The sequence below is a fragment of the Grammomys surdaster genome, unplaced genomic scaffold, assembly GCF_004785775.1.
Source record: "Grammomys surdaster isolate TR1022 unplaced genomic scaffold, NIH_TR_1.0 172, whole genome shotgun sequence".
Lineage (NCBI taxonomy): Eukaryota > Metazoa > Chordata > Mammalia > Rodentia > Muridae > Grammomys > Grammomys surdaster.
This window is the reverse complement of record NW_021604620.1, coordinates 8,658,583-8,670,917: the sequence shown is the minus strand read 5'-3', so window position 1 is coordinate 8,670,917 and position 12,335 is coordinate 8,658,583. Positions and strand designations below refer to the sequence as shown.

Here is a 12,335-nt window from a genome sequence, read left to right as displayed (position 1 = left end):
CTGTCAGAGGACCCCGTTTTAGAGCAGATGATCCTACCCGGTAGGTACAAAAAGCGTAAAACACAGATGTCGGAGCTGAGCTGATGAGAAGCAGTGGACAGATACCTGCCTGGGCAGGACTCCCTGGATACAAGGTGAGATGTGGTATAACTGGTAGGACATCAGAAACTTAGGCTGGTAAGGTATTTTATGAAGGTAACCCAGGTTCTCTAAGCAGGCATTTACCACAATCCTCTCAAGCCCTGGTGATAGACCTTGAAAGAAACCTGAGACAAACATGCAAAGAGCCAAGCTCCCGCCAGAGTCAAACGTGGCTGTTGTTTGTGGTTGAGCTCTTGGCTGGTAAATGAGATATGTAAAAATCGGAGGTATGTGGTCCATGATTTTCTTTTTAAATTACACTCGAGAGAGAGTGAGTGTGTGTGTGTGGTGTCCACATACATGAACCAGGCCCACCTGTGGAGGTCTGAGGCCACCTTTCAGCAGCCTCTCCACCATGTGGGTCCCAGTGATGGAACCCAAGCCATTGGGCTTGGCAAGAAGTCTCTCCCACCGGGCCATGTCATCTTCCTCCAACTCAAACTTCTTTTCATTTTATGGCAAAATCCAAGAACGGAAACTACTACCAGTGACATTCTGCAACCAACCACCAGAGTAGAATTCTGTTCCCCGAAACAAACCCTGCACGCAGTAACAGGCGCCGGCACTCCCCTCCCCTCACTGTAGGAATCACCTATCTATTGGTGTTATAGCCGCCTCTCCAAGTGGACAACACACGGCGGGTCTTACCGTTTACAAACCCTCTTCCATGCCAGGAAGGCCAGTCCTCTTTACCTATTCTGTCAGGCATGCCTGGGACTCCTACATGCCATCTCTTGACTGGATTAGAAGGGACACATCAGTACTGTGCAAGCCACAACTACAGTGTGCCTGTGCCTGCCTTCAGCACCCACTGGCTTCGAGTGGCTGCTGTCAACCCCAACCTCTCTGGTTCTGGGGAGACTAGATGCTTACAGCGGTCCATGACTTGGGATGCCTTCTGTCTTCTTAAATGTTTCCCAACTTTAAGCTGAGCTCAGGAATCTCTTCACTCTCTTCCTAAGGCTGAAAGCACCCAATTCCTGTCTTCAGGAGCTTACTGCTCCATCTTTACTCTTTTTTAAAAGATCTGCTTTACGTCTGAATGTTGCCTGAATGTATGCCTATGAATCATGTGTGTGCCTAACGCCAGCAAAGGTCAGAAGAAGGTATTGGACCCTTAGACCTAGAGTGACAGATGCCTGTGAACATGGGTGCTGCAGCTTGAATCTGGGTCCACTGCAAGAGCAATCTCCAGTCCTTCCAGCTTAATCTTGGATTACTTGTGAAGGTTTGTATATGCTAGCCCACAGAGTGACACTATTAGAAGGTGTGGCCCTGTTGCAGTAGGTGTGCCACTGTGGGTGTGGGCTTTAATACCCTAGTCCTAGTTGCCTGGAAATGAGTCTTCTCTTAGAGGCCTGCAGATAAAGACATAGAACTCTCAGCTCCTCCTGCACCGTGCCTGCCTGGACGCTGCCATGTTCCTGCCTTGATGATAACGGACTGAACCTCTGAACCTGTAAGCCAGCCCCAAATAAATGTTGTCCTTATAAGACTTGCCTTGGTCATGGTGTCTGTTCACAGCAGTAAAACCCTAATGAAGACAGTTATACTGTCTTATATATATATAAAGTCAGGGTAACCCTAACTAAGACAGTACTTTAAATGTATGTATGTGTGTGCGAGTGTGAGTAAAAGCACGTAAGTTCAAGTCCTTTCAGGGGCATCTTAACTTATTAACATCTATGAAGTCTGTGCTTCTAAACCAAGCTCTAAGGGGCCCCTGTTTCCAGGAGGTTCCCTTGCCAGGTGTGGTGGTGCACACCTTTAATCCCTGTGCTCAGAGGCAGAGGCAGGGAGATCTCAAGGCTAGCCTGGTCTTTATAGAGTTCCAGGACAGCCAGGACTACATCCAGACCCCATAGTGTAGAATTTAATGATCAATCCTGTTTTCAGATGGGTTGTCACTAAGACACACACAGAGACAACGAGCTGATCAGGCTACAGTTCTACTTCTTTTTCAAGACAGGGCAGGGTCTCTCCACATAGTCCTAGCTGTCCTGAGACAAGAATGAAGACAAGCAGGAAGAACGGGAAGCAAGAAGGGAGGGGGGAGGAAAAAGGAAGCAGGAAGGACAAACCACTCCTAAATATGCAAATGAGGGGCCAGCAAGCCAGCTCAGTAGGTAAAGGTGCTTGCTGCAAGTTGACAACCTGCTTAGAACCCCGAGGGACCCAAGTGGCGGAAGAACACATAAAATTGTCCTCTGACCTCCCTCCATATGACCATAGCGGTACATACATTTCCCCACATACAGTTACCTAACAAAACTACATGGACCAGATGCTTATTTAGTAACTATAATATTTTATGTTAATGTGATGCCATCTTTATGCCAATCATTATCTTTAAAGTGATTTTCAAAAATGTATCAACTGCGTCTTAGGATTTTCAGGGCTTGATAAAACCCGTAAGGACAATAACCAACCTGGGAGGAGAGGCTGTACCACAGACTCGCTCACAGGCTAGTCTGCTGTAGGCAATTCTCTCTTTCTCAGGGACTCCAGCTTGTGTCAAGCTGAACAAAAGTAGTCAACACACTATGCAAATGTCATGTTCAGGGACAAACTGACTCTTCCACCAGGCAAGACCAGCAGAGTGCAGGAATAATGTCTACCTCTTTCACATGGGCGTGGGGCGGTGTGCTCTCTTTTGACCAATTTTAGTCATTTGTGTGTGTGTCCTAGCACGTCCCCAGAGACCTCTGTGTTTATTGTTGATTGTCCTAGAAGATCTGTTTCTTCCAACAGGTAAAAAGGTCCCTATAATGGTACCTGAACAATCACAAAAGCACCTGAGCAAGGGTCACAGCATTCCTAAGGATGATAAAAAGGACTCTATGTTGAGGAGTCTGTCTTGATCACATTCCAGTGGGTACTGGATCTGCAGGGCCCTGGAACGGGGGTGGCAAAGTAGCAAAGAGCGAAGGACTCCATGGCAGGCTTAGCCGTTAGAAATTTCTTTATTTAGAAAACAGCCTTTAATTTTATTTTATCTTTATTTTAATTTGTGTACGAGTGTTTGTCTGCATGTACGTATGTCTGTCTGTCCCCCAAAAGCCTGCTGTGTCCACGTAGGCTAGAAGTGGGCCTGGAGCAAGCCAGTTTTTGAGCGGGATAAGAGGAAGCTAACATGGACATTTTTCAACTGTTAGATGGCATCAGCAGAAAAGATAAGAAACCAGGGCAGTCAACTCTGCTCCCTGCTGAGCGGCAGCCACTCTGTGTGGGTTAGGGGTTGAGATGAAACCTGTTTCCGTATGGTCAGGAACTTGGCTGCTCAAAGACTCTCCATTTGGGAGCAGGACACTCCTACAGTCCACCACATTAACATAGCTAACAATCTAGCAATCACGTGTAACTCCACTTCCAGGGTTCAAGGCCGCCTTCTGTTCCCATGGGCACTGAGCATTCACATGGCTTTCCAGGCAATACACAACAAAACAAAAAAAAAAAAACAGTAACACCAAGAACTATGTTCAATGTGCTTCCTGTCAAGCTCAATTCCTGGGACCTGCATGTTGTAAGAAGAAACCCAATTCCTACAAGCAGTTCTCTGACCTCCACAGCCAACTATACATACAACAACAATAAAATCTAACATCTATGACCAAAATATTACATATTTGTGTGTGTGTGTGTGTGTGTGTATTATTGCACTGAACAGACCTCATAATACTGAGGGCTAAGGGTTCTCTTTACAGGACCATCTTAATGTTCAGTCTCCCAAGGCAGGCTGCAAACTTAGATTTACAAAAAAAAATGGCGGTCCACATCTTTAATTCCAGCACTCAAAATCTGTGAGTTCAAGGCCAGCCTGGTCCACAGAATAAGTTCCGGGACAGCCAGGGCTACACAGAGAAATCCCATCTCAAAAAACATACAATACAAACAAATTAAAAAAAAACAAAATGAAACAAAAACAAAACAAAACAAAACAAAAACAAACCCAGATGCTTACAGGGAAAGATTCCAACTATTCAAGAACATCAGCAAATTGTGAAAGTCACTGATGGACATAGAGGCTGTAGAAGCCAGTAAGTAGAAATCAAAAGCTCCCACCCACCCTACAGCAGTCAGTGCCTACCCCATCAAACACGATACTAAGACGCCAGTGAAATCTTTCTGTAAGGAAGAGAAGAATTTCATTAAGGGGCTTTCAAAAATATAAGTTAACTGGGCTGGAGAGATGGCTCAACAGTTAAGAGCACCTACAACTCTTTCAGAGGACCTGGATTCAATTCCCAGCACCTACACGGCAGCTCACCAATTGTCTGGAACTCCAAGATCTGACACCCTTACAAAGACATACATGCAAGCAAATAAAAAAATGCACATAAAACAATTTAAATATATAAATATGTATGTACAAATAAATACATAATGAAGGGCTTCCATTCTATGTGATACTTTCAAGAGACAGTAAACGGCTCTCTCTCCTCGCTCTCTTACTAGGAATGGCATGTTGTTTTATGTGTACGAGTGAACGTGCATGTGTGTATCCAGATGAATGCCAAAGCAGGCCACCAAATCAAAGAGTTACAAAGAGCTGGCCAAGCCAGGCAGTGGTGGTGCAGTGGTGGTGCACGCCTTTAATCCCAGCACTTGGGAGGCAGAGGCAGGCGGATTTCTGAGTTCAAGGCCAGCCTGGTCTACAGAGTGAGTTCCAGGACAGCTCAGGCTACACAGAGAAACCTTGTCCCGAAAAACAAAACAAAACAAAAACAAACAAAAAAAAGAAAGAGCAGTCCAACGTCAGCACTGGCATCTAAGATTTAGTCCTCTGATAGAATAGTAAGTATTCTGTTTTAGGGGTTTTGAATTTTTTTTTCTTCAGGACAGTAAGTATTTCTCTATGTAGTCCTGGCTACCCTGGAAGTTGTTTTGCAGACTAGGTTGGCCTTGAACTCACAGAGATCCATCTGTCTCTTGTTGAGGCCTGGCCCCTCCCCCCAGCATTTAGCTGTGGCCATTTTGTTCCATGCCAGTACACTGACGCAGAAAAATAACTCACCTCAGAGCTGGGTCATGGTGACCACATATATACCCTGTTATGTTCTGTATGAGGTTTGTTAGTCTTAAGAAATTCCACAACTATAAACTTCATGTAGGACCATCAGATAAGGTAAATCAATATGAACTGTTTTATCTAAAATGGCGTAAGTCAGGGCAGACTACTGGCCTACTGTTTAACTGAGATCGGTGTTTGTTTGATTTGTGGGACGACTCCCGGACCCTAACACTCTGCCTGAGGACTGACTGGGATTAAAGGTGTTCACCTCTGCTATCTTGGCTTCCAGTAAGTGCCCTCAACCATTGAGCCACATGCTTGCAGTGCCTACAGAGGCCAGAAGATAGAGCTGGATCCCTTACACAGGGGGTGGGACCCAAACCTGAGTCTTCTGTGAGAGCAACAAAAGCCTTAAGAGACATTTAAACATCTGATGAGTAGATCCAACTAGTGGATCAGTGGCTGACCCATCTTCCCAGGCCTCGGGCACCAAAGGACAGACATATATCCATTCCATGTGCAAATTCAGACATTTCTCATAGAAAAAAACAAGAGATGGTCACGCATAAAGGCACACATCCACACACCTAGCACGCACGGGAATGTGCCGTACCATCTTGGATGAACTACACGGTACCATCCTGTGTAAAAACAGACGACGACGACAGAACTGTTGCGCTACCGCGGCCTTTTCCTGATGACTTCATGATGTGTGTGCTCTTGTGACTTAAACGTACTGCAAAGACTCCGCCCACATGTACAGTATCACCTGCAGTCAAACTGCTCTCTGTGTGGTGGTAGGGTTCACACACCATGACCTCTGCCTGGTTCCTAAGCAATGTATTTAGCAACACCAAACTCTGTCCGGTCTTAACCAGCAGTTCAGGTGTAAACATTTGCATGCTGGGAAAACTGGGGCACACCAACCTTCTGTCCTGGGAGACAATCATGCTGGAAATAAACTAGCTTAGCAGTTATGGCTTCAGGAAAGCCAGCTGACCTCACCTTTTACCTTACCCACCCCATGCTGGCACCTCAGGTAAGAAACACTCAGCCCAATTAAGGGACATGCTCACATACATGTGGGCACACAGTCTGTGAAGGTGTATCCATTAGCACATGCCTCCAGCCCAATGCAGGCACCCACCTGTCACCCTGCTCCTCTACCCAGCATGCCTCACGATCTCCAGACCCACACTGGACACTGACCACCAACTAACATTTAGAAAACCCCAAGGCCTACTTTTCTGCTTAGACAGTTGAACACAAATCTTCTACCCCCCTACTCTTCGTTTGCCGAAAGCCTTCTGCACCTCGGATCTCACTATTTAACTTTAAGCCAGCAGCAAATTTATGAAGCTTAAGTCTTTTAGTTAATTTTATGTATAGAGCTGTTTTCTTACACATGTGTATGCATGTGCACCTCCTGAGGTGTCAGATCCCTGGAGCTGGGGTTATAGATGGTTACGAGTCACCATGTGGGTGCTGCAAAAGCCCAGGTTTAACAGCTGAGCCATCTTGCTGCCCCTATATCAAATCTTGGTGAGTCAATTCTCTCCCTGGAGTAGCTGAGCCCACGAAGCACAAAGAATTAAACAGCCTAAACTGGGCAATATTGGTACACATCTCTAATCCCAGCACTCAGGAGGCAGAGGCAGGTAGAGCTTTTAAGGGGAGGCCAGCCTCGTCTACTGAGAAGCCAGGACTACACAGAGAAACCCTGTCTCAAAAACAAACAATGGGCATCATTAATTTTACCCCGGGCCCCTGGCCTGCCTGAGTATACTCAGTCTCTGCACAGAAAGGTGGGCAGATCCGGTGGCACCTCCTTGAATCCCAGCAGAGACAGGAGGGCCCCTGTGAATGAGGCCAGTTCCAGAATAGTCAAGGGTCAATAGAAAGATCCTGTCTCATCTTAAAAACAAAACACGGAAGGGAGAAAAAGGATGTTTCAAGACTATATAAAGATCTAGAAGGTGGGCCAGGTAACTGCAGCTCTCTTAGCCTCGGGTCAGAGCCAGTGACCAGGGACACAGTTATCAGGAGACAGGGCAACACAGTCTTAGAGAATCCTAACTTTTTAACAGTGCAAGAGAAGACACTGGGTTTGTTATCTGTGGAAACATAATCCTGTCAACACAAAGCAGAACAATGGAGAGACAATAACTGAAGGAGGCCGGGCTCTACACCGGCCTTTTGTTTATTTGTTCTGTCTTGAGATGGGGCCTCATGTGGCCAAGGCTTGCCTGGAATCCAGAGTTCCAGGTCAAGGGACACTAGTCCCCTGAGCTGCTCAGACATTTTAAAAGAAGGCTGCTCAGAGGCCTCATGGCTTAAGAGTACTTCCTCTTGCAGAGAAGCCAGATTTGGATCCCAACGTATGGCTAATTTAAATATCTGTAACTCCTAGTTCTGGGGGGATTCAAGGCCCTCTTCTGGCTTCTATGAGCACTGCACACAGAGACAAACAATCATGAAATAAAATCATTTCAAAAATAAATGTATGTCAGACGGTGGTGGCGCACACCTTTAATCCCAGCACTTGGGAGGCAGAGGCAGGCTGATTTCTGAGTTTGAGGCCAGCCTGATCTACAGAGTGAGTTCCAGGACAGCCAGGGCTACACAGAGAAACCCTGTCTCAAAAAACAAACAAACAAACAAACAAGTATAAAATAACAATCCTAGTGGCAAGATCTGACACGCCAGAAATAAATCCTTTAACTTGTACTTGAACATTAGGTTTCATTTCTTTTGTTTGTTTGTTTTTGTTTTGTTTTTCCAAGACAGAATTTCTCTGTGTAGTCCTGGCTGTTCTGGAGAACATTAGGTTTCATCAGGAAGGAAATTAAATAAATCTAATCAGAAAAAGACTTCTCCAATGTCACACATACAAACCTGACCGCTACCAAGAAACTTTATCAATAAACCCTGCAAACTGTTAACTGTTTAACTTTATAGCTCCCTCACAAAAGCATGACTTAATTTTTTTTTAACCTGAGTATTTTCAAAATGTAAACAAGGAGCTTCCTACAGGTTTGTCTTTCAGACTTATCTTGTACTTCATGAAAAAACATGTCATAATTTCCTAAATGCTTGTCAGGTAGAATAAAAGGCAGAACAACTTCAATCAACTATATGTAATACACCGTTGCTCAAGGCAGGAGAACTTAGCCAATTCTCAAACTGTCACGCAACTATAAAAGGACAAACATTCATCAAATCACAAGGACTTTATGACCCAGGGACAGTTCCAACACACTGATCATTCAATGCCCTGTGTTCAGGTGTCAGCCTTCAATCTATGTGCCAAACACCTAACCAACTAAAGAACATCAAATACCCATGCTCTCTGCCGTCTCAATGAAAACCAATGCTTGCTAACTTCAGGGGAAAGCTGAAATAACCAGCAAAAGTGACCCAGTCACTGGGAACACATACCTAACATCTTCTGAACACTGACTGCTGGGTGCCCTCCAGAGACCTCAGTAGTTCTGTGTCAACCCCTTCTGGTCTCTAGTCTATGACCCCAGGGAGTACATCTGCCTACCCATCTTCTACATGTCCTTTAGAAGGGGCCAGAAAGGTCAACAAGGCAGGTAACTGACCTGGATGGCCTGGCGGCCCTGCTGGGCATCAGTCAGCAGCTGGATGGTGAGTGCTCGTGAGTCCTGTAGAACATCCTGGAGGTAGGCAAAGCTGTGGCCACCGTGGCGGCCCAGCGTGCACTCTCTGCAGATGGGGACAGAGCAGGTGTCACAGTATAGATGCAGTACCTGTGGACCAGAGAGACAGGTGTGAACACAGTCCCATCTCTAGATCCTAGATCCCAGCCAGAGTCCTCCTCCAAACAATGTGTGCCCCTCTCTCATCCAGACAAAACTGTCATAGTCAATGCCCAGTGTCCTTCCCCACATGTCCGATGTCCCAAACCCAGGTGCCTTATCCCACTCCAGCCTGAGTCAGATTCATAACTGAGACAGCACGAAGTCAGGGGTCATACAGGCAGTCTGGGGGGCTTAAGCAGAGAAGAGTTCCTGTGTCTCAACAGATTCAGAAAGTTCTATGGTTTTCTGGTCTGGGATTGGTGGTCTGAAGAGTTATGTTGTTGTCTGTGAAGCAAGGTCAAGAGGAGCACAGTACTTCCCGGCCCTCGGTCAGGTAGGCAGTCTGCCTGCTAGGCACTCCAGCAAGCTACAGGAGGAGGCTTCTGGGATTGAGGCCAAAAGCTAACAGTAAGGTCAGCCAGTTCACGTGAACTGGCTTCCCTAAGAGCCCATGAGCTGGGGGGAAGAGAAGGGCTGGACACCCCTCACCTGCTGACAGACAAGAGGCTCTCAGGAGAGAGGGCTCGGCATGGAAACCAGCCACTCTCTTCCCTCGGTAAATGTCTGCTGGATTGATTTCAAGAGCAGCTGGGGGCGGGGGAAAGCTGACACGCGACACAAGGAATCGATGTGTAAGCTGGATTCTTTGCCACACGCAGCAACACACTTAAATCTCCACGTGAAGACAGGAGGTGGTGCAGGTGCTCTGGACCACACAGCAGGGACACTCCAAGCTAGCATATGGCTGCTACCCCCACCCACAACAAAATTCGACAGGAGGCTTGCATCCAGTAGCCAGGAAAAGATGGGAGACAACTTTGAAGGCTGGAGGAGGGGCTAAGAGAAGATCATTTAGGCAGAGATCCCCAGAGTGGAGTTGGAAAGGGCCATGGTGAGGGGGATGCTGTTTCCCGTGCCACCCCCACGAGTGCCTGGAGGGGTGAAATCTGCTGTCCTGTGAGTGATGGGTAATTTATCCTGCATCCAGAGATAGGAGATTTAGGATGCCCTTTTTTTTTTTTATCTCACAAGAGAAATGGATTCGATCTTTTGTAGGGTCTGTAGAAGGAAATGTCATCAAGTAACCAATTTTAATCACTTTTTAACCAACAGTCTGTCCTTTTAGGCTCATCTAAAAATTCCCAAGAGAATTCCAAATAACTAGCAAAAAAGACGCTGAGCTGAATGGATCAGAGCAACCCCTAGCAAGTTTCCATGCGAGGCAAGAACAATCCTACCACTTTCCCTTGCCCAGCCTCCTCCTCCTCCCACAAGGGAAGAAGAAAGGGATGCCCCCCCCCAAATGGATGCATGAAAGCCTCCCATCAGAAGGTGCCTTTTACATTGAAATAGACTGGGCTAAGGGCTTCCCCCTTTCTAAGCTGTGTTGGCCAGGTGGACTCAAAGGCACCCTTGCTTTCTCCAGATGTAAGTGAAAGCAACCGACTCTCTCCAGGGGCAGGCAGAGGTTAGCACACACCTCAGGCTCCTGAGCCAGGACCACCTGTCCAGTGACTTCCTCTGCCTGCCTTGAGCTTCTAAACTGGGAACAAATGGGGTCTCACTAGCTACCTCAGCAGACTCTTCCCAACCTTCAAAATCTCAGGAACCAGCCCGTGTAGAGACTGGACAACAGGAAGCAAAAAGCTTTCAAGTAATTCTGGGCTGAGTTAAGAAACTGGGCTCCAAGCTGCAACTGTCCCCCTGTTAGGAACCTCCCAGGCCTTTAGGCCCGGTCCACCCTGCAACAGAGCTTACAGGATGCCAAGCACAGGAGATCCCCTGAGGCCTCAAGGAAGGACTCTACAAATATGGGAAAGAAATCCTGGCCAGAGCAGGCGGTGGTGTCAGGACAGCCCAAATGCTTCTAAAATGAGTCAAAGGGAGTCCTTCATGAAACGTGGCCTGGACTCAGGTCACAGTGGATGGGAGTCAAGTCCAGATACATTGTGAATGCAGACAAGCTGGCCTGAGGAGGGGCAGCGTTACCCAAGTGACTAGTAATAAAATCTACGGGTACATAGAACAGCCTCGGCGTGCTAGGAACTAATAAAATACAATTTTAAAATGCATTTTTAAATCATTAAGTTTTACATCAAAACTTAAAAGACAATGCAACTTTAAGGCTGCAAAACCATAAAATAAGGTCACCTTTAAGTCTTCTAGTTATGAGTTAAGGGTTATATTTTTGAGTGTCTCACAGTTATCTACCCGGTATTTCTAAGAACGGGAAGGCAGAATTTTAGAACTATATACAATGCGTGAGAAAGGACGCTCTGAAAAATCGCTCAACAGTTGGATGATTGCTTCAAAGGTTGAGTGAGACTGGGGGCTCAGGAGAGGACTCGGGAATCAAGGCAGCGCCTGCCAAGCCTGGCCGGCAGTGTCTGATCCCAGGATCCACACGTGGGCAGAACAGACTACATCAGATAGGCTCTCCACACAACCTATCCCTAAACTAACCAAATGTAACTGAAAAATATATGGGGGAATCCTTGGTAGCAATCTTTTAAGAAAGAAAAATGGATGAGTATACTGGACAGGAGCCTGTGCTCCCCCACCCCCAAGTGGTAGCCACTTCGGGGAGGGAGCAGAAAGGGAAGGGGTGGGGTCCGCTGGTGGCAGAAATTCCAGGGCCTACGTGCCGCCTGTTTGGGGCTACCCCGGCAGATGCGTGGACACGCCCCCTCGAGCCTGGCGACAATCTGGCTGCTCTAGCTAAATGGAGCTAGCCTGACCTCTGCCCCTCCAAGTGACCACCCCCTTCCCTGCCCCCAGCTTCTAGAACGTCCCACCCCTCCCAGCCTTCCTCTCCCAAAATTTCTAAAATACCAAGCAGAGACAAAGACCTAGGAATGTGGGCCCAGCAGGAAAGGAACAGGGAAGGGGGTGGGGAAGACTAAAGAAAAAAAATAAATAACAACACAAGGTAGGCAGGCTGGCCTATGTACCTCCTCAAATAAAAAATGCTTTGTTGGTGAACAAGACTGTGTGTGTGTGTGTGTGTGTGTGTGTGTTTGTGGGTTTTTTTTTTCAGTCCTCCATCCAGCACAGGCTGGGACACACACATCAGAGGCTATGTCGGGGAAACATGGGCTAATCACAGCGACCCACATCAGCAAGGAATATTAAAATAGGGATGGGGGAGGCGCAAGCCATGATTGCCACGTGGTCTCGAGTTTGTCAAAATGTCTCATCTGAAACATATTATCAACCAGTTTATCATTTTATTTATTTAAAAAATTGTAAGTCTGTTATCTCCTCCAATAACCCAAGACACTTGGTCTCTCCCAAGGAAAGGCTCAAGCACGCACTGGCCATTGATCACCTCCGCTAAAGTCAAGTCTGAGGATCCATGT

The 12,335-nt window shown here is 46.8% G+C and overlaps 1 protein-coding gene across 1 annotated transcript in view; it reads right to left on the bottom strand.

Moving 5' to 3' along the window:
• Trim71 (tripartite motif containing 71) overlaps positions 1 to 12,335 on the bottom strand; it is a 53,758-nt gene that overhangs the window by 5,072 nt on the left and 36,351 nt on the right. Inside the window, exon 2 of the mRNA XM_028767440.1 lies at positions 8,758 to 8,925. Coding sequence (XP_028623273.1) covers positions 8,758 to 8,925 — 168 coding nt within the window. The remainder of the gene's footprint in view (positions 1 to 8,757; positions 8,926 to 12,335) is intronic.